At 45.9% G+C, this 22,964-nt stretch overlaps 1 protein-coding gene and 1 pseudogene across 1 annotated transcript; one reads left to right on the top strand and one right to left on the bottom strand.

Moving 5' to 3' along the window:
* Positions 1-8,171: 8,171 nt before the first annotated feature.
* Positions 8,172-19,323, bottom strand: LOC130296850 (BCL-6 corepressor-like protein 1). Its single transcript, XM_056548858.1, has 2 exons — positions 19,273-19,323; positions 8,172-9,378 (listed from the first exon to the last, which is right to left on the bottom strand). The coding sequence occupies exon 2, from the start codon at positions 9,238-9,240 to the stop codon at positions 8,764-8,766; it is 477 nt and encodes a 158-aa protein (XP_056404833.1). The 5' UTR covers positions 9,241-9,378; positions 19,273-19,323; the 3' UTR covers positions 8,172-8,763.
* On the top strand, positions 15,430-15,497 carry LOC130297148 (U6 spliceosomal RNA; annotated as a pseudogene).
* Positions 19,324-22,964: the final 3,641 nt, after the last annotated feature.

Here is a 22,964-nt window from a genome sequence, read left to right as displayed (position 1 = left end):
AGGACGGGATATGAGGACTAGGTATTAAGATGGATATGAGGACAGGATATGAGAACAGGATATGAGGATGGGATATGAGGACTAGGTATTAAGATGGATATGAGGACAGGATATGAGAACAGGATATGAGGACGGGATATGAGGACAGGATATGAGGATGGGATATGAGGACAGGATATGAGGACGGGATAGGAGGATGGGATATGAGGTCGGGATATGAGGACAGGATATGAGGACGGGATATGAGGACAGGATATGAGGATGGGATATGAGGACAGGATATGAGGACGGGATAGGAGGATGGGATATGAGGTCGGGATATGAGGACAGGATATGAGGTCGGGATATGAGGACAGGATATGAGGACGGGATAGGAGGATGGGATATGAGGTCGGGATATGAGGATGGGATATGAGGTCGGGATATGAGGATGGGATATGAGGTCGGGATATGAGGTCGGGATATGAGGTGGGGATATGAGGATGGGATATGAGGACGGGATATGAAAATGGGATTTCAGGACAGGATATATGGAGACAGGATATGAGGAAGGGATATGAGGACAAGAATTTCATTGTTTCTTTTCCTCTCCAACAAGGTTTAGATAGGAAGATCAGGCAACTCCTCTGGCACTGACTCTGGTGAGTAAGCACTCCATTGCACCCATCATCTGGAACCAATGAAAATAGACACAGGGCTCGGCACCACTTGCCATCATTTTAAACTGCATTTACAGGGTGAAACAGTGTGGAGACTTATGTGGACCCTGGGTGCTCAGCTTCTCATGAGGTGCAAATCCAAACAGTAGAAGATATAGAAAAATAGCAGGCGGCACTCACCGGGTACATTGCATCAAGTACATACTACCACCAATATATCAACTACAAAACTTCCTGTGGACCATAAAACAGCTGATAAGTAATGGAAGGATTAAGATTTTTTATACAGAAGTTATTTACAAATCTGTATAACTTTCTGCCACCAGTTGAAAGAATTCGGAGTACCCCTTTAATTATAAAGCCAGAAACAGATAAGAAATAAAGGACACGTATGAAGAAAAGGTTGAGACTTCTCCTCCTTTCAAACCCATTCATGACTTTGTCTTCAATAAATGCAATAAAAAAAAATAAACCTGAACGTGTGAACGCGGCCGAACTCCCGGGGCCATTGCTAAGTGGATTAAGCATTAAATTCCATTGTGCAAATTAATTAAATTAATTAATGAGTGATAATGACGGCTGTCTTTTTTTTTTCCCATAGAGGCGGATATATAATTGACTTCACGCTACCGACCCCGTTAGTGACGGTCATAATAGGGACTTAGCTAATAGATAGTAGCCGGGTCTCTACGGAGTGATGTGAAGTGTGTGTATATATATATATATATATATATATATATATATATATATATATAGTACAGACCAAAAGTTTGGACACCTTCTCATTCAGAGTTTTCTTTATTTTCATGACTATGACTATTGTAGATTCGCACTGAAGGCATCAAAACTATGAATTATCACATGTGGAATTATAGACATAACAATAAGTGTGAGAATCTGTCATATTCTAGGTTCTTCCTTTTGCTTTGATTCCTGCTTTGCACACTCTTGGCATTCTCTTGTTGAGCTTCAAGAGGTAGTCACCTGAAATGGTTTTCACTTCACAGGTGTGCTTGTGTGGAGGAGGAGGTGTAATGGTGTGGAGGAGGAGGTGTGCTGGTGTGGAGGAGGAGGTGTGATGGTGTGGAGGAGGTGTGATGGTGTGGAGGAGGTGTGACGGTGTGGAGGAGGAGGTGTGACGGTGTGGAGGAGGAGGTGTGATGGTGTGGGGGAGGAGGTGTGATGGTGTGGGGGAGGAGGTGTGAGGGTGAGGAGGAGGAGGTGTGATGGTGTGGAGGAGGAGGTGTGATGGTGTGGAGGAGGAGATGTGATGGCGTGGAGGAGGAGATGTGATGGTGTGGAGGAGGAGGTGTGCTGGTGTGGAGGAGGAGGTGTGATGGTGTGGAGGAGGAGGTGTGCTGGTGTGGAGGAGGAGTTGTGATGGTGTGGAGGAGGTGTGCTGGTGTGGGGGAGGAGGTGTGATGGTGTGAAGTAGGAGGAGGAGGTGTGATGGTGTGGAGGAGGAGGTGTGATGGTGAGGAGGAGGAGGTGTGATGGTGTGGAGGAGGAAGTGTGATGGTGTGGAGGAGGAGGTGTGATGGTGTGGAGGAGGAGGTGTGATGGTGTGGAGGAGGAGGTGTGATGGTGTGAGGGAGGAGGTGTGCTGGTGTGGAGGAGGAGGTGTGATGGTGTGGGGGAGGAGGTGTGATGGTGTGGAGGAGGAGGTGTGATGGTGAGGAGGAGGAGGTGTGATGGTGTGGGGGAGGAGGTGTGATGGTGTGGGGGAGGAGGTGTGATGGTATGGGGGAGGAGGTGTGATGGTGTGGAGGAGGAGGTGTGATGGTGTGGAGGAGGAGGTGTGATGGTGTGGAGGAGGAGGTGTGATGGTGTGAGGGAGGAGGTGTGCTGGTGTGAAGGAGGAGGTGTGATGGTGTGGAGGAGGAGGTGTGATGGTGTGGAGGAGGAGGTGTGATGGTGTGAGGGAGGAGGTGTGCTGGTGTGGAGGAGGAGGTGTGATGGTGTGGGGGAGGAGGTGTGATGGTGTGGGGGAGGAGGTGTGATGGTGTGGAGGAGGAGGTGTGATGGTGAGGAGGAGGAGGTGTGATGGTGTGGGGGAGGAGGTGTGATGGTGTGGGGGAGGAGGTGTGATGGTGTGGGGGGGAGGTGTGAGGGAGGAGGTGTGATGGTATGGGGGAGGAGGTGTGATGGTGTGGAGGAGGAGGTGTGATGGTGTGGAGGAGGAGGTGTGATTGTGTGGAGGAGGAGGTGTGATGGTGTGGGGGAGGAGGTGTGATGGTGTGGAGGAGGAGGTGTGATGGTGTGGAGGAGGAGGTGTGATGGTGTGGAGGAGGAGGAGGTGTGATGGTGTGGAGGAGGAGGTGTGATGGTGTGGAGGAGGAGGTGTGATGGTGTGGGGGAGGAGGTGTGATGGTGTGGAGGAGGAGGTGTGATGGTGTGGGGGGGGAGGTGTGATGGTGTGGGGGGGGGGGGGGGGCTTTGCTGGTGACACTGTTGGGGATTTATTCACAATTGAAGGCATACTGACCCAGCATGGCTACCACAGCATCTTGCAGCGGCTGCTATTCCATCCGGTTTGCGTTTAGTTGGACCATCATTTCTTTTCCAAACAGGACAATGACCCCAAACACCTCCAGGCTGTGTAAGGACTATGTGACCAAGAAGGAGAGTGATGGGTGCGGCCCCAGATGACCTGGCCTCCACAGTCACCGGACCTGAACCCAATCCAGATGGTTTGGGGTGAGCTGGACCACAGAGTGAAGGCAAAAAGGGCCAACAAGTGCTAAGCATCATGGGAACTCCTTCCAGACTGTTGGAAGACCATTTCAGGTGACTACCTCATGAAGCTCAACAAGAGAATGAGTGTGCAAAGCAGTAATCAAAGCAAAAGGAAGAACCTAGAATATGACAGATTCTCACACTTATTGTTATGTCTATAATCCCACATGTGATAATTCATAGTTTTGATTCCTTCAGTGCGAATCTACAATATTCAGAGTCATGAAAATAAAGAAAACTCTGAATGAGAAGGTGGCCAAACTTTTGGTCTGTACTGTATATATATATATGTGTGTGTGTGTGTGAAGGCTAACTCTGTTAGCCTCTATTTGTGGGAGGGGCGGGGTTTAACACTATAAGAACCCACGGTGTCCCTAGCACTGCACGCCGCAGGTTCTTCACGACCCCCCCCCCCCCAACCCCCCCTCTATGCCCTCTATTTTATTCAGGTGTACCTACACACGGCAGTATATGGCACAACTCACACTGCCTGTAAGTTAGTATATTATGTGGTTAGGGTGTTAGGTACCGTATTTTTTGCCGTATAAGACGCACTTTTTCTTCCCCAAAACTGGGGGGAAAAAGTCGGTGCGTCTTATACGGCGAATACACCCCTATCGCGGCGGTCCCTGCGGCCATCAACGGCCGGGACCCGCGGCTAATACAGGACATGACCGATCGCGGTGATGCCCTGTATTAACCCTTCAGATGCGGCGATCAAAGCTGACTGCCGCGTCTGAAGGGAAAGTGACACTAACCCGGCTGTTCAGCGATTTCACCGCGGCGTCCCGAACAGCCCGACTGAATAGCCGGGTTAGTGCTTACAGGACACCGGGAGGGACCTTACCTGCCTCCTCGGTGTCTTCTCCGTTCAGGGATCCCCTGTATGGCCGGCGCTCTCCTTTCTCGTCATCACGTCATCGCGTACGTGCGTCGGCGTGCGTAACGACGTGATGGCGGCGACGGAGAGCGAGGATACCCGGCCGGCAGCAGAGACGTTCCGGAGCGACAGGGACAGCGATGGAGCGACATCCAGGGCAGCGGTGACGGGTCCGGAGCGGCAGGGACACGTCAGTATTACCTCCTATGCAGTGGTCTTCAATCTGCGGACCTCCAGATGTTGCAAAACTACAACTCCCAGCATGCCCGGACAGCCAACGGCTGTCCGGGCATGCTGGGAGTTGTAGTTTTGCAACATCTGGAGGTCCGCAGGTTGAAGACCACTATTGGGTTCAAAATCTTTATTTTTTTAGATTTTGCACCTATAAATTGGGTGCGTCTTATACGCCGGTGCGTCCTATAGGGCGAAAAATACGGTAGGTACGCTACGCATTTAAGCACCGACCACAAATAAATATATATATATATATGTAAATGGAAAGTTGCAGCTGTTGTTTATATATATATACATATATATATATATATTTATATATATATATGAAACAGCGGCTGCAACTTTCCATTTACATCCTGGCAAAGCATTGTGGGAAAATAGTTTCGTCAATGCGCAGTTAATGACAAAAGTTTTTCCCCAAGTAGTGGATTTATTAAACCTTTAGTGCCGGAACGGCCATCGAGGGCCCATCAACATCACTGGCATTGGATAATACATTTTGCGCGGCGATGCTGAATTGCTTTTAGCGGCGGGATACAGATGAGGCTGATTAGCTGGAGGGTGACCTTAATGCCACCGCGTTCTTCTCTCCGTAGAAAAAAAAATCTGTTCAATATTAATACGGCGAGCAGAAGAAAATTAAGTGAACCATCCATTTTTTTAATGGGCACACCAGATCTGCCGGGAACATAGGGAGCAACTTATTTGCTTTTTACCTTGATTGTCGAAGTAGAAAATATAGAACACAGATTTTTTTAGAAGTAATATTGACCGGCTCTGGGGAATGTATTTATGTTTTACGTAAAATTTTGGGAGAGGCTTGTATTTCTGGGACTTAGACAGGGCAAAAAAAAGCAGCTCTTGGACATGACTCTGATACGGTATTTTTTAAAAATTATATTTATATATATATATATATATTTTTTATTATATTTATATATTTGTTTTATTATATTTATATTTTTATTTTATTTATATATTTTTTTATATTTATATATTTTTTTATTTTATTTATATATTTTTTGCTTATAATATTTCAATATGTTTTAATTAGATTTATATTTTTTTTATTATATTTATATATTTTTTAATTATATTTTTTTTATTATATTTATATTTTTTATTATATTTATATCTTGTTTTGTTATATTTATATATTTTTTATTATATTTTTTTTAATTATATTTATATTTTTTTATTATATTTATATCTTGTTTTATTATATTTATATATATCAGTTGAATCATACTTTAATTTACTCACTAATGGCTAAGGTGGTGATGGTCAGGATATTCTACCCCATACAGCAGCTGATAAGTACTGGAAGGATTAAGATTTCTATATAGAAGTCATTTACAAATCTGTCACTAGTTGGTCTGATAACATTTTTTTTTTTTTTTTTATAACAATACTTTGATAAAATTTTTATTTCCTCCGGAGTACCCCTTTAATCATAACAAGGCTGAATAGCCTAGAAGACTGGTCTCCAAACTGTGGCCCTCCAGCTGTTGCAAAACTACAACTCCCATCATGCCCAGACAGCCGTTGTCTTTAGAACACCTAATGTGTGTTGGAATGAATATCATTTGGTGGATGGGAAATATTGAAGCTTAAATGTTGGCAAACGTTTTTAACATGTGAAACTACAACTCCCAGTATGATCTAAGCCAGTGATTTTCCAACAAGTGTGCCTCCAGCAGTTTGAAAACTACAACTCCCAGCATGCCTGCATAAGGAACAATATATGGGAGGCATGAGGGACAATATATGTGTTGTGTCTGGGGTGTTGCAATGGTGATGCAGGGTCTGGTGGTATTAACCCTTACTTGTCGTGACGCCAGGGTGAGGTTTGCTTGGTATTAGAGGTCCTGCCGCCAACCGGCCCACAAATGGCAGGGATAATAAACAGAATGTCCACAGCAGATTTTATGAGATAACTGATAACTTTTACTTGAACTTTTGTGCAACAGTCTTTACAAGCATACAGTGTCTCTCGACGTAACCGGGATGCAGGTTCCTCACAGGTTTTGCTGGGACTGGTATAATGAGCTGTTGAGCAGGCCACTGTGCTACTAATTATAAGATTGGTGCTGTCTAGTAGTCACACAGGATTTAGAGATTGAGCTTGATGACTCACGGTTTTAGTGGCTGCTGGTTCTGTAGGCTTTGGCCTAGTTGAGATGAATTTGGATGTGCTGAATGTGCTTTGCTTGATAGTCCGGCAGGAAGAGGAGTGCAGGAACAAGAGAGAGAATTTACAGACTACAGCCCTTTATATAATAAGGGGCTGGACTAAGCTCGTTGGCCAGCAAACCTGTAAGTCCTGAACCCAGTGAACTCTGGGTACATCACATGACCTAGTAAGGTCCTTAAACATATGTACATTCGCAACTGTAGATCACATGACTTGGGAAGGTCCTATACATTTATTATACCTAGACATTAAATAATATACAGGTGAATACAATTACATGAGGCGACCAAGGGGCAAGCCCTACAGGAGAGCCCTGTGGAAATGGAGGAGGTCTAGCTGAGAGGACTCTAGACAGGGACAGGACAAGGTCCTGTACCGGGGTACCGCAAACCCCCTTACTTGAGATAAGTTGTCCTCGACGTAGGTCCCCTAAGGTAGAGGGACGGAATGGCAATAGGGCCGGATGCAGTCCTGCGCATTAATGCAAATGTCCATATTCACGCTACTGATGAATAAATGCAGAAAAATTTAGAGTCTCTGTGCATTTAAGAAATGTCCATACATGCTCTAAACTTAATATGCAAATAGGATTGTGGGAATTTGTTTACGACCAGGATAACATCCGAACAGGATATAATACCATATAGAAATAAAATGATCTAAGTACTGTCTCATGAACAGGATTGTATTAGTCCCTATTCATACACAAGATTACTAAATAGAAAAGGTATAATTTTATACCTTAGGTATTTTTTTTCTTTAGTACATAAGACTATGCATTATTGACTATGCACGAAATTGAGTTGTCCTAGCTATAACATCCTCAACTATAACGTCCTCAACTATCACATCCTCAGCTATAAACGGACGTTATCAATACATGACTTTTGATATTTGACTGACAGACTTTTGACTATACAATCTTTTGACTGATCCTTATCTGGAAGTATGTATTAGGAGGGTAATACTGCAATTAATCTCACGTTCATTTTTTTTTATATACATTGAATATTACACCACGTATTATTTTTTCATGTTATACACTGGCTGTGGATTGGGTTGCTTGAGGCTTTCTGCCCAATGCCTTAGCTACTAGGGTCTATTGGTATTACATACTTACCCCTAGAACTTCTTAACTTAGATAACAATTAAGCATACTGTTACCTTACTGAATACGTGTATTGTGTAGTTAGCTACAGGTATACCTTCTGGCCAGGAAGAGTATCCTGAACACGTAAAGACAAGAGAACATGTTAGTGCATGATATTCGTGCATAACAGTGGTATGGACTGATATAGAACATTGTTATAGTCTCTAAGTCTTACTTTGTATTAAATGGTGAGATATGTTCATATATCTATTTTTTTCTATGAGCATAGGTTACTAATGACATATACTAAGTTATGTGTATTACATTTTATGAATGTACACTAATGAATTTCATGCACTGTACTATGTGTACTGAATTTTATGAATATAGTCAGATAACTGATTGGTATTTTTCTTAGGTGTTAGTGAAGGGTGGCATTTATTGTCACTCCCAGAGGAGCTGGGAGGGCACCTTTAAGTAACCACTATAACACCTGGAAGAAATAGGTACTTGTGTACAGGAATCTGATACTTCTACACAAGAACATTATTTACATTGTTGACGTTTTATGTAACCAGACATTTTATTTATCAGAACATAAGGGTTACGTGACAGCAGCACAACACTTGATGTATTCAGGCAACATTTGCCTGCTGTGGGGTGCAACATTTTGTGCACAAAAATATATCACTATGAGAAAATGTACACAAACGGTCATGCAAGGCTCTACAGTCCACCTGCATTATAGAGTCCTTAAAGAAACACGTCTGTTGCCGGAACCGGGTACTGACTTACTAGGATCTCCTCAGGCAAGGAGTCTCTCGGCCAGGGGCCGGGCACAAGCGTAGGAAGATGGTTACATTGCTGAACAGGTGAACTTCTTGGCATAGTCCTGCCAGGCACTTCATCTTGAACTGGTTACCAAACTGAAGAAATCTGCAACACAAGAGGGTACTGGTGTACCATACAGTTAATGGCAAGCAAAAGACTCACAACCTCGCCTATCAGCGTACTTCCGGCTCTGAGACATGTAGCGAGGAGCACGAGGTTGGAATTCCCTCATGGGATTTATGGCAGTGTCCCAAGAGACATTTGTGAGTCGGGACTGTGCCACAGATGGGTTCACGCTAACCACAATATTCATAGCAGCAGCTGAGGCCACTGGTACCACAGTTGGTGCTGGTTGGTCCGGCCTCACCTCCTGGGGTGGAGTAGGCCGCGGTACTTCCGTCGGTGCCTGTTGGTTAGGCCACACCTCTGGGCGTGGAGTAGGCCTAGGCACATCTGTTGGTGCCTGTTGCTTAGGCCTCACCTCCTCAGAGGGAATAGGCCTGGGCACATTTTCTGTTACAGATGATGCTGAAGAATGGGACCTTGGCATATACATAGGATCCATGATGGGCACTCGGTACATTTCCTCTTCACAGGCTTTGTTAGGCAGCCTCATCGGCCGAATTCCGTGGGGATCTGCGTACCAGTCGTCCGAAGGGAAGTATGTGAAGGGTATCTGTGTTGGATCTTTAGGTCTTGTTACTGCTGCAGCCCATTCACCCCGTGGACTTTTTACTGGGGTGTACTCGACAATCTGAGGGACAATATATGAGAGCCATGAGGGACAATATATGGGAGACTAGAGGGACAATATATTGGAGGAATGAGAGACAATATATGGGAGGGACAATATTTGGAGGCATGAGGGACAATATATGGGAGGGATGAGGGACAATATAAGAGAGGCATGAGGGACAATATATGAGAGCCATGAGGGACAATATATGGGAGACTAGAGGGACAATATATTGGAGGAATGAGAGACAATATATGGGAGGGACAATATTTGGAGGCATGAGGGACAATATATGGGAGGGATGAGGGACAATATATGAGAGGCATGAGGGACAATATATGAGAGACATGAGGGGCAATATATGGGAGGGATGAGGAACAATATATGGGAGGGATGAGGGACAATATATGAGAGGCATGAGGGACAATATATGGGAGACATGAGGGACAATATATGGGAGGGATGAGGAACAATATAAGGGAGGCATGAGGGACAATATATGGGAGGGATGAGGGACAATATATGGAAGACATGAGGGACAATATATGGGAGGCATGAGGGACAATATATGGGAGGGATGAGGGACAATATATGAGAGGCATGAGGGACAATATATGGGAGACATGAGGGACAATATATGGGAGGGATGAGGAACAATATAAGGGAGGCATGAGGGACAATATATGGGAGGGATGAGGAACAATATAAGGGAGGTATGAGGGACAATTTATGGGAGGGATGAGGGACAATATATGGGAGGGATGAGGGACAATATATGAGAGGGATGAGGGACAATATATGGGAGGCATGAGGGACAATATATGGGAGGCATGAGGGACAATATATGGGAGGCAAGAGGGACAATATATGAGAGGGATGAGGGACAATATATGGGAGGGATGAGGGACAATATATGGGAGGGATGAGGGACAATATATGGGAGGGATGAGGGACAATATATGGAGGCATGAGGGACAATATATGGGAGACATGAGGGACAATATATGAGAGGGATGAGGGACAATATATGGAGGCATGAGGGAGAATATATGGCAGGGATGAGGGACAATATATGGGAGGGATGAGGGACAATATATGAGAGGGATGAGGGACAATATATGAGAGGGATGAGGGACAATATATGGAGGCATGAGGGACAACATATGAGAGGCATGAAGGACAATATATGGGAGGGATGAGGGACAATATATGGGAGGGATGAGGGACAATATATGGGAGGGATGAGGGACAATATATGGGAGGGATGAGGGACAATATATGGGGGCATGAGGGACAATATATGAGAGAGATGAGGGACAATATATGGGAGGCATAAGGGACAATATATGAGAGGCATGAAGGACAATATATGGGAGGGATGAGGGACAATATATGAGAGACATGAGGGACAATATATGGGAGGGATGAGGGACAATATATGGAGGCATGAGGGACAATATATGAGAGGGATGAGGGACAATATATGGAGGCATGAGGGACAATATATGAGAGACATGAGCAACAATATACGAGACATGAGGGACAATATATGGGAGGGATGAGGGACAATATATGAGAGGGATGAGGGACAATATATGGAGGCATGAGGGACAATATATGAGAGACATGAGCAACAATATACGAGACATGAGGGACAATATATGAGAGGGATGAGGGACAATATATGGGAGGGATGAGGGACAATATATGGGAGGGATGAGGGACAATATATGAGAGACATGAGGGACAATATATGGGAGGGATGAGGGACAATATATGGGAGGGATGAGGGACAATATATGAGAGACATGAAGGACAATATATGGGAGGGATGAGGGACAATATATGGGAGGGATGAGGGACAATATATGGGAGGCAATATATGAGAGACATGAGGGACAATATATGGGAGGGATGAGGGACAATATATGGGAGGGATGAGAGACAATATATGGGAGGGATGAGGGACAATATATGGGAGACATGAGGGACAATATATGGGAGACATGAGGGACAATATATGGGAGACATGAGGAACAATATACGAGACATGAGGGACAATATATGGGAGGGATGAGGGACAATATATGAGAGACATGAAGGACAATATATGGGAGGGATGAGGGACAATATATGGGAGGGATGAGGGACAATATATGGGAGGGATGAGGGACAATATATGGGAGGGATGAGGGACAATATATGGGAGGGATGAGGGACAATTGTGGTGTCCCGGCACCGGATTACATCCGTTGCCTTGTGGTGAGGTCCCCAAAGTCAGAGTCCCTAGGTGTAGGTGGGGTCCTCATCCTTAGCCCCTTGTCACCCCTTTTGTAATTAAAATTATTTAAATTTAATGTGTATATATTTGTATAGTAAGTGTACTTACCTAGTTAGTGTCGCAGGACCTGCGGGTAACGTTATGTGTTCCAGAGACTCTATGGTTTCTGTGTATAGGACCTTTGGAGAAAGTAAGGTGTTCACCCATCAGGCTATGTAACAGTGAGTTACAGCTGACCATGGACCAATCCAAAAAGGCCCCGCCCCTGCACATATAAGGGCGCGGTGGCCATGGCTGGCTCTCTTGTTCCTGGGCTGTTGACAGGGAAAGATCTGCGCTGCTGTCATCAGTGAGTTTAGGCCCGAGCCTTGCGGCGACGGCTGATCTTTACTAAACTGTGAGTGTAATCAATCCCTACGCACTCTGCAAGATCACCGGACCATATCTAACCCCTAAATCAGGACGGATCTTCGCAAATTACCCTAAATTCTGAGACTTATATCAAAAGTCAAGGTCCGCAACAACTGTCTACGATTTATGGAGACTGTATTAATGAGACGGTTACTTTTCATTGGATGTACCGCAAGTCTTTAGGTTAAATTTATCCAAGTTCAAATTCAACTACCTTGTGGACCTTCAGTCATTATATGCATGCACCTATCGTTACTGGGAAGGGCGGCGATAGGCCGGAGAATTACCTCAGCATACCAGCCCACAGCCTGGCGTCACGAGTGATAGGGTTAACCTTAACCCTTGATATACTGAAACAACACCCTGACTACACTACCCCTACCCCAGAGGCCTACCACACAATATATGGGAGGGATGAGGGACAATATATGGGAGGGATGAGGGACAATATATGGGGGCATGAGGGAAAATATATGGGAGCATGAGGGACAATATATGGGAGACATGGAGGGGCAAGCTGTGCATAACTAGCTTGCCCCCTGACTGGTGAGCAGTTAAGGGGTTAAGAAATGTACAGGCAAGGTTTTTAGCCCCCTCCCCCGCCTGTGAAACTTGTGGGTAAATATAGTGGTATGTCCCATGGGTAGGGGGGAAGGAGTGCACCAATCAGGGGTTTAATAGTTTACCGGGCTTTCAGGGGCCCTCCCCTGGGTATTTATAGCTGTGGTGCCTCCCTTCCCCCCTAAACCTGCCCAGGACCCGGAGTTTTGGCTGCTGGTTGGTATGTTGCTGCCCCCTTATTTATGGCCCGGATGGAGCAGGAGGGTGAGGGCTGGCATGCTTGCTTGTGGCTGAGCTGGCCTCCCCTCCTGTTGCACCCGTGGCGGGTTCGGGAGGCTGGCGGACCTCTTATCAGTCCTACCCTCCTTTCCCACTGTAATCCCTATGAGCCTTGTCCCGTTCTTTTTGCCCTCTCCCCTGCCTGTGCTTTGATCCCTCCTCCGGGCGTGCTCCTTGAGCAGGCTCTGATTTCCTCCTTGCCCCGTCCGTCTCTCTTTTCCCCCCTGTATGCGCCCACTCATCCCCCCCCCTGTTGCGGTCCCCTTCATCTCCTCCCCCCCCCCCCCCCCCGTTGTCCCCTCCGCTCTGGAGGTGGCGGCCCCTCGGTGGCTGCTGCTGTTTTAACCCTCCCTTTTGCGCAAATGGACGTTTAGTAACGTCCATTTCCGCGTCCCCAGCTATAATGCATAATGCACTATTAGCAACCAGGACCCCTGCTAATGCCGGACATCGCCGATCTGGCAGATGTCCGGCATAACCTCTTTAGACGCGGCGATCAGAGTTGATCGCCGCGTCTGAAAATGTAAATGAACGCATCCCGGCTGCTCAGGCTGATCGGGACCACTCACCTGCCTCCTGCGCGTCCGCTCCTCGATTGATTGCTCCAAGCCTGAAATTCAGGCTTGAGCAATCAATCATTGATAACACCGATCATTGCCATGTTAATACATGGCAAGTGATCGGTGTCAGGTTCAGTGTGTGCAGTGTTATGGCTCCTATGGGAGCTATAGCATTGCAAAAAAAAAAAGTGTAAAAATAAAGTTGAAGGATTTGAATAGTTAAGTTAATAAAGATCGTTTAACCCTTGCAATATTACACGTTTGATCACCCCCCTTTTCCCCATGCATACAAAAAATAATAATAATAATTATAATAATAAAAAAAATAAAAATAAGAAATAATAATAATAAAAAAATAAAAAAATTAAATAAATTAATAATAATAACAATACATAAAATACTGTATATTACAACAAACATACACATGTGTGGTATCGCGTACATGTCCGTAGTATAAAAAATATATCGTCATTTGAGGCGCTCCGTCTATGGCGTACGCGTATTAAAAAAAAAAAGATTAAATAATTCAATCAATGAATAAAATACATAAATAAATAATAATATTACTTGAATAAATAAATTTCACAGTCCAAAATAGCGTATTTTTGATCCCTTTTTATACCGTAAATATGAATAAACAGCGATCTCAAACTCGATCAAAACGACAATGGTACTGCGGACAGCTTCAGATCACAACGCCAACTATATGAGCCCTCATACCGTCCCCACTCCTTTGCCCGGCTCCTTACCCCCACCACACTAGCACTCTCCCCCTACCCACTGCTGCCGTGGCTGCTGCTGCCCCCCTTTTTCCTCGTGCTCTTCCAGTGCTCCCCATGGTTCTTGCAGCCACTGCGCCCCCCCCCATGCCTCCCCATCACCTCTCCGCCCCGAGTTCCCAACCCCCCCCCCCTGCTGCCGCTGCTGTCCTCCTTCCTCCTGCCTCTCCAATGCCCCCCGTGGAGGGGTAGGGAGTGCTCCCCTGATTTTGTGTTGCTCTTCCCCCTCTGGGGCTGGATGGGAGCATAGACGTTTTTGGCGCCACTCTCGCTCTGGCCCTGGGAGGCGGCACAGGCGGTGGTTTTTTTTGGGCCTTCTGCTCACCTGCAGGGAGTAGGTGTTTCGGTTCTTCCTGAAGGGGTTCTCCCTCGGAGTCCTCTACTGCTGCTTTCCCGGCGTGGTTTCCGGCACCGTTACGGGCGGCGGCCGAGTGTCTGCGACCCGGCGTGCCTTGTCCCACGCCTGCGGCGGTGGTGAAGTGGTTCCTCCAGCTGTTGTGCTTCTCCATCTTCTGGAATTGGTGAGTGTTCTGATGTGGGGCTTTGCCCCTTCCCTGGTTTGTGTGCTTATGGCTACGTCTGTGCAGTGTTCGTCCTTTTGTTCCCGTGTGTTTGTTGAGTTTGGGTCTCGGATATGGGTGTATGTCTATGTTGGTCTCTGATTGTGAGTTGGGTACGTCTCTTCTTGACGGGTTGCTTTGGTAGGGTATCATTTTTGCAGTGCACGCTTGGGTGAGTGGTCTTTTGGCCTTACGCTCTGGGTGGCCGGGGTTTTGCTGACTTAGCTCCCGAGGCTTGTTCCTTTTCCTGAATCGGTGGCTGCCACCCAGTCACGGTTTTGTTTCTTTGGGTTTTCTTCCCTTTTGTTTGGTTTATCTCTCCATCTTAAGTTGTAGTCTCTCTCCGCTGCTCCATTTGTCCTAGTGTATCTGTCTGATGTTTTTTCCTGTTTTGCCCAATCTCTTGTAGGCATGGGACTCCTGTATGTCTTGCTGGGTGCTTTGGCTGATGTGGCGGTGGGTAGGTTTCGCTTGAGTCTCTGGGGGTAGGTTTCACTTGAGTCTCCGTTTGTCTTGCCTGTGTGGGTTCTTCTGTTCGTGGTGGTATTCCGGAGCGTGATTCTCCTGTGCTCTACACTTGTTGGGTGTGGTTTGTTGCTGCAAGGCTGACACGCAAATTTGTGAAGCGTCCATATTTTGTGCTCGCTTCGGCAGCACATATGTTAAAATTGGAATGATACAGAGGAGATTAGCATGTCTTCCGCATGCCGTGTTGGCGTTGGTTTTCTGCTTTCCTGTGGTCAGGGAGTGATTGCGTTTTCTCTGTTTTGGTTTCCTCAGGGCTCGCTAGGTGCCCCGGTTCCGGTCCTTGCTGGTTTACTGAATGTTCCACGTGGAATGTGGTTCTGGGCGGAGTTTTTTCCTGCAGGTTGTCTCTGGCCGCCAAGGGTGTGTGGTATCTGTGCCCCTGCATATGTGCCCCTGGTGCGCTAAGGGCTGGCGTTCCGGTTGGTTGGGGTTTTTCAGGTGTAATGCAGTGGACAGGCCTGCTTTCAGTCCCCCGTTGCAGCTCATGGGGAGCTTGCTCTGTTCCCAGGTGTGGCTGGTTTGGTTGGTCGTTGGTGTGGTGTTTTGGTTTTCCAGTGGTGCTGCAGGGTGGTTTACTACTGGGTGTCTTGGTAGTCAGTGGGTTTCTGCCATGCTTGGGTTTTTGTTTGCGCTTTTCCCTTGGTGTTGGTTGTGGGACTTTGGGTGCTTGCTTTGGCAGATCATGTTCTCGAATTGTAACGGTACTGTGTGGGTTGGCGTGGCCCCTGCGCTTGATTGCGCTTTAATTTGGTGATGCTTTTCTTTTTAAGGGTGTGATTTGAGTGATCGGGGGCGTTTTGTCGGTCTGACATTTGGGGCGTTGTCACTGCTATTATTTCTTTTTTTTGGCTTTCTTCCCGCGCTCGCCTTGTTGCACCTAGTGCTTCGCTGTTTGGAGTTAAGGTTTATTTTGCGGCTGTAAACCCTGGGGTCGGTATTGGGTGTTGACGCTTTGTCCCGTTCTCTGGCAGTGGTTCTGGAGGTTGCTCCCTCGGGTGGAGTCGAAAGGTTTGCTCATGTGGCTGTGGAATGGGAGACCACCTCGGGTTCGGGTCCCAGGGTAGGACAGAGTGATAGAGTGTTGTGGTTAAACTTTCGGCCTGTGGGTCATCGTGGAGAGTGGTGTATTTCTTGGTCCACTTTGGTGGCTCCTGCGACTTGGTCGCACTCACGGTGAGGCGCTTGCGAGTGGTTGGGGTTGGTGTGGAGGCCGGGATGTCTACAGTCGAGGAGGGTCCCGGAGGTTCCAAATGTGTCTGTGGATAGGGGATTTGTTTTTTGTACCTACAAGGTTCTGCTGTTTGATTTCCTATTTCGTTTTGATAGGATGTGATAAAATAAGTTAACTGCTGTGTCTCCTATCCAAGGAGGTTCGAAATTTGGGCTGTGTTCTCCGTGTATCCAATTAACATTCTTAGTATGTGACGCTGGGTATCTTCACCTGTTCGTGTGAATCACCTACTAATCAATACAAAAAAATAAAATAAATTGGGTGGCTTTCCCGCTGTTCCCGAAAAGTTGAATTGTTGTTATGTCAGTTATTATTTAATTATTTATTGTAGTAAGGGGGAGGGGTAGTTATAGCCTGCTAGGAGCTAATTGGGTCTCAACAGTCTGGAGAGGCAAGCTGTGCATAACTAGCTTGCCCCCTGACTGGTGAGCAGTTAAGGGGTTAAGAAATATACAGGCAAGGTTTTTAGCCCCCTCCCCTGCCTGTAAAACTTGTGGGTAAATATAGTGGTATGTCCCATGGGTGTGGGGGAAGGAGTGCACCAATCAGGGGTTTAATAGTTTCCCGGGCTTTCAGGGGCCCTCCCCTGGGTATTTATAGCTGTGGTGTCTCCCTTCCCCCCTCAATCTGCCCAGGACCCAGAGTTTTGCCCTCCCTCCCTTTTTTGTATCTGTTTATTGTAAGTCACAGTTTGGCGGTAAGAAGACGGGCAAACCGGGGTCAACCCGGGGTAGACCTCCACACAGGACAGTGTGGCAGCACCTCTCGGGTTGGTAAGAAGCCAATCGGTGTCTTTGTTACAGTTAAATTGTTATTTATATAAGTAATTTTATGAATAAAGCTGTGGCCGATCCCCACCCACGAAAAAGTTGAATTGTTGTTGTGTCAGTTATTATTTAATTAATTATTGTAGTAAGGGGGGGGGGGGGGGGGGTAGTTATAGCCGGCCAGGAGCTAATTGGGTCTCAACAGTCTGAGGGACAATATATGGGAGGGATGAGGGACAATATATGGGAGGGATGAGGGACAATATATGAGAGGCCTGAGGGACAATATATGGGAGGGATGAGGGACAATATATGGGAGACATGAGGGACAATATATGAGAGGGATGAGAGACAATATATGAGAGGGATGAGGGACAATATATGGGAGGGATGAGGGACAATATATGGGGGCAGGAGGGACAATATATGAGAGACATGAGGGACAATATATGGGAGGGATGAAGGACAATATATGTGAGGGATGAGGGACAATATATGAGAGGGATGAAGGACAATATATGTGAGGGATGAGGGACAATATATGGGGGCATGAGGGACATGTATGGGGGCATGAGGGACAATGTATGGGGGCATGAGGGACAATATATGGGGGCATGAGGGACAATATATGAGAGACATGAGGGACAATATATGAGAGGGATCATGGACAATATATGAGAGGGATCAGGGACAATATATGGGGGCATGAGGGACTATATATGGGGGCACGAGGGACAATATATGCGAGGCATGAGGGACAATATATGAGAGGGATGAGGGACAATATATGGGGGCATGAGGGACAATATATGGGAGGCATGAGGGACAATATATGAGAGGCCTGAGGGACAATATATGAGAGGGATGAGGGACAATATATGAGAGGGATGAGGAACAATATATGGGAGGGATGAGGGACAATATAGGGGAGGCATGAGGGACAATATATGAGAGGGATGAGGGACAATATATGGGGGCATGAGGGACAATATATGGGAGGGATGAGGGACAATATATGGGAGGGATGAGGGACAATATATGGGAGGCATGAGGGACAATATATGAGCGGGATGAGGGACAATATATGAGAGGGATGAGGGACAATATATGGGAGGCCTGAGGGACAATATATGGGAGGGATGAGGGACAATATATGAGAGGGATGAGGGACAATATATGGGGGCATGAGGGACAATATATGAGAGGGATGAGGGACAATATATGAGAGGCATGAGGGACAATATATGGGAGGGATGAGGGACAATATATGGGAGGCATGAGGGACAATATATGGGGGCATGAGGGACAATATATGGGAGGGATGAGGGACAATATATGGGGGCATGAGGGACAATATATTGGAGGGATGAGGGACAATATATGGGAGGGATGAGGGACAATATATGGGAGGGATGAGGGACAGTATATGGGAGGGATGAGGGACAATATATGGGAGGCAGGAGGGACAATATATAAGAGACATGAGGGACAATATATGGGGGCAGGAGGGACAATATATTATATATAAATATATATATTCTTCCTTTCTAGCATGAGGCCTATGTGGAGAATTATGTTTCCAGGATTTGTCCGGCAGCTTCACCTTTTCGTGCTTTCCGTACGGCAGATTGCGGTTTCCGAACACATTATGCCTGAATAATAACCAGGCGCCATTATCATCGGCATCCGCGGTAATCGGAGTTGTTGGGGGAAGTGACTTTACTGTTACATAGCAAAAGCAAATGACTGCGAATGCATTTCTGATTGTTCACTTCATTCCTATGGCTGACAAAGTGACGAAAACACAACGCAGCCCGACTGCCAGAAAATCACTTAGGAGGCTTCAAGAGAAACATATTTGTGATGTTTATGCTACAACTGAGGCGCGCCAAAAAAAATTACTGTGAATGAAGCCGTCAATCTCGATAGACCGCTCTGCTATAACAGATGCCTACCTGTACATACCAGACCTGTCCACCATGGGCCTTCTCCAGTAGACTCAGTGGGCATCGGATTCATACCATCACCCCCTTCTTCACCCATTGGTGCTCGATGCCTCGTAATTGGTTGTTGATATCTCTGGGGAACTAGACTTATCCCCTATCCACATGACAGAGGATAAGTGTCCGAGCGAGGGGAGTCCAACCACTGTACGGGGGCCTGGCATAGCCTGATGCCATGACTCCTTCTCCCCTCCGAGGGTGTGGGCCGGAGCACAGGATAAGTACACAGTGCACTTCACGTTAAAGGGTTACTCCACCCCTAGACATCTTATCCCCTATCCAAAGGATAAGATGTCTGATCGCGGGGTCCCGCCGCTGGGGACCCCCGCGATCTCGGCTGCAGCACCCCAGACATCCGGTGCACAGAGCGAACTTCGCTCTGTGCCGGATGACTGGCGATGCGGAGGCTCGTGACGTCACAGCCATTCCCCCTCAATGCAAGTCTATGGGAGGGGGCGTGACAGCCGTCACGCCCCCTCCCATAGACATGCATTGAGGGGGCATGGCCGTGACGTCACGAGCCACGACGTCACGCCCCCTCCCATTTATCCACTAGGTCCATACTATTACAACGATACCGAATTTATATAGGTTTCATTATATTTTACAAATTTTTAAAAAATTATAACTTTCCCTATACATTCTTTGCGCCGTGATCTGTAGCTTTTATCAATGCCATTTTTGTGCTGATAAGACTTTTTAACGCTTTTTATTTATTAATTTTTTCTGGTATATTATTCACATTTAATAAAAAAATTTTTTTTTACATTTTATTGCCAATTTTTCAGTCTCCATAGGAGACTATTACATAGAATATTTAGATTACAAACACTGAACAATGCTGTGCCATAGAACATCATTGATCAGTGTTATCTGTACTCTATTTATACGTGCTGCCTGTGCCAGACCGCAAATTGGATGGCACAATGGGAGCATTGGGGCTGCTCTGCCACTGGATCATTCCCCCTATGGGCGGATGGTTGTCTTTGGGAAATAGATGTATGAGTTCTGTCAGTACATTTAGATTGCTGGGCTTTTGGGGCCAGAGACGTAAAGTCACCCCACGCCCCCTTGTGACATCACGCCACGCCCCCTCCATTCATGTCTATGGGATGGGCGTGGTGTGACGTGACATCACGATGGGGTGTGGTGTGACTTCACGTCTCCGGTCCCGGAAACCCAGCGTTCTGAACATACTGGCGGCACTCATACATCTATTTCCCAAAGACAACCACTGGATGGGACGCTGAGCACGTGCACTCAACTTCTTTGGACAACCATGGAAAGGCCTGTTCTGAGTGAAACCTGTCATGTGAGACCTCTTTATGGTCTTGCCCACTGTGCCACAGCTCAGTTTCTGGGTCTTGGCAATCTTCTTATAGATCAGGTCATCTTTATTGTAAAGCAAAAACTCTTTTTTTTTAAGGTCCTCAGAGAGTTTTTTGACAAAGTGTAAAAGCGATAACACCAAATTTAAGACACCTGATCCCCATTCACACCTGAGTCTATGTAATACTAACAAGTCACATGACATTGAGGAGGAAAAATGGCTAATTGGGCCCACTTTGGACTTTTTTTTTTGCTCTCAATTTTGTTGCTAGGGTTTAGACATTAACCTCTTAAGGACCCAGCCATTTTACACCTTAGGACCCGGCCATTTTTTGAACATCTGACCACTGTCACTTTAAACATTAATAACTCTGGAATGCTTTTAGTCATCATTCTGATTCAGAGATTGTTTTTTCGTGACATATTCTGCTTTAACATAGTGGTAAAAAAAATGTGTAACTTGCATCCTTTCTTGGTTAAAAATGTGAAAATTTGATGAAAAATTTGAAAATTTTGCATTTTTCTAACTTTGAAGCTCTCTGCTTGTAAGGAAAATGGATATTCAAAATATATTTTTTTTCACATATACAATATGTCTACTTTATGATTGCATCATAGCATTGAGAAGTTTTTACTTTTAGAAGACACCAGAGGGCTTCAAAGTTCAGCAGCAATTTTCCAATTTTTCACAAAATTTCCAAACTCACTATTTTTCAGGGACCAGTTTAGGTTTGAAGTGGATTTGAAGGGTCTTCATCTTAGAAAAACCCCACAAATTACCCCATTATAAAAACTGCACTCCCCAAAGTATTCAAAATGATATTCGGTCAGCCTTTTAACCCTTTAGGTGTTTCACAGGAATAGCAGGAAAGTGAAGGAGAAAATTCACAATCTTCATTTTTTACACTCGCATGTTCTTGTAGACCCAAGTTTTGAATTTTTACGAGGGGTAAAAGGAGAAAATGTATACTTATATTTGTAGCCCAATTTCTCTCGAGTAAGCACATACCTCCTATGTCTATGTAGAGTGTTCGGCGGGCGCAGTAGAGGGCTCAGAACCGAAGGAGCGACAAGGGGATTTTGGAGATTACGTTTTTCTGAAATGTTTTTTGGGGGGCATGTTGCATTTAGGAAGCCCCTATGGTGCCAGAACAGCAAAAAAAAAACACATGGCATACCATTTTGGAAACAAGACCCCTTGAGGAACGTAACAAGGAATTAAGTGAGCCTTAATACCCCACATGTGTTTCACGACTTTTGCATATGTAAAAAAATAAAATAAAATTTCACTAAAATGTGTGTTTCCCCCCAAATTTCACATTTTTGCAAGGGTTAATAGCAGAAAATACCCCCCAAAATTTGTAACCCCATCTCTTCTGAGTATGAAGGTACCCCATAAGTTGGCCTGTAGTGCACCACGGGCGAACTACAATGCTCAGAAGAGAAGGAGTCATATTTGGCTTTTTGAGAGCAAATTTTGCTCGGGGGCATGTCACATTTAGGAAGCCCCTATGGTGCCAGGAGAGCAAAAAAAAACCCCACATGGCATACCATTTTGGAAACTAGACCCCTTGAGGAACGTAACAAGGAATAAAGTGAGCCTTAATACCTCACAGGGGTTTCACAACTTTTGCATAAGTAAAAAAGAAAAAAAAATTCACTAAAATGGGTGTTTCCCCCCAAATTTCACATTTTTGCAAGGGTTAATAGCAAAAAATACCCCCCAAAATTTGAAACCCCATCTCTTCTGAGTATGGAGGTACCCCATAAGATTTGCATAGGGGTGGACATAGGGGTATTCTACGCCAGTGATTCCCAAACAGGGTGCCTTCAGCTGTTGCAAAACTCCCAGCATGCCTGGAGAGTCAACGGCTGTCCAGCAATACTGGGAGTTGTTGTTTTGCAACAGCTGGAGGCTCCATTTTGGAAACAGTGGCGTACCAGACGTTTTTAATTTTTATTGGGGAGGGGAGGGGGGCTGTGTAGGGGTATGTGTATATGTAGTGTTTTTTTACTTTTTATTTTATTTTGTGTTAGTGTAGTGTAGTGTTTTTAGGGTACAGTCACATGAGCGGGGGGTTACAGCCAGTTTCCCGCTGCGAGTTTGAGCTGCCGCGCAAAATTTGCTGCATCGCAAACTTGCAGCCTGATACTCACTGTAAGCCCCCTGCCCATGTGAATGTACCCTGTACATTCACATTGGTGGGGGGGGGGGGGGGGGGGACATCCAGCTGTTGCAAAACTACAACTCCCAGCATGCACAGTCTATCAGTGCATGCTGGTAGCTATAGTTTTGCAACAGCTGGAGGCACACG

The sequence above is a fragment of the Hyla sarda genome, chromosome 12, assembly GCF_029499605.1.
Source record: "Hyla sarda isolate aHylSar1 chromosome 12, aHylSar1.hap1, whole genome shotgun sequence".
In the NCBI taxonomy this organism is placed as follows: domain Eukaryota; kingdom Metazoa; phylum Chordata; class Amphibia; order Anura; family Hylidae; genus Hyla; species Hyla sarda.
The sequence above is the reverse complement of the archived record's forward strand: the minus strand, read 5'-3'. Positions and strand labels throughout refer to the sequence as shown.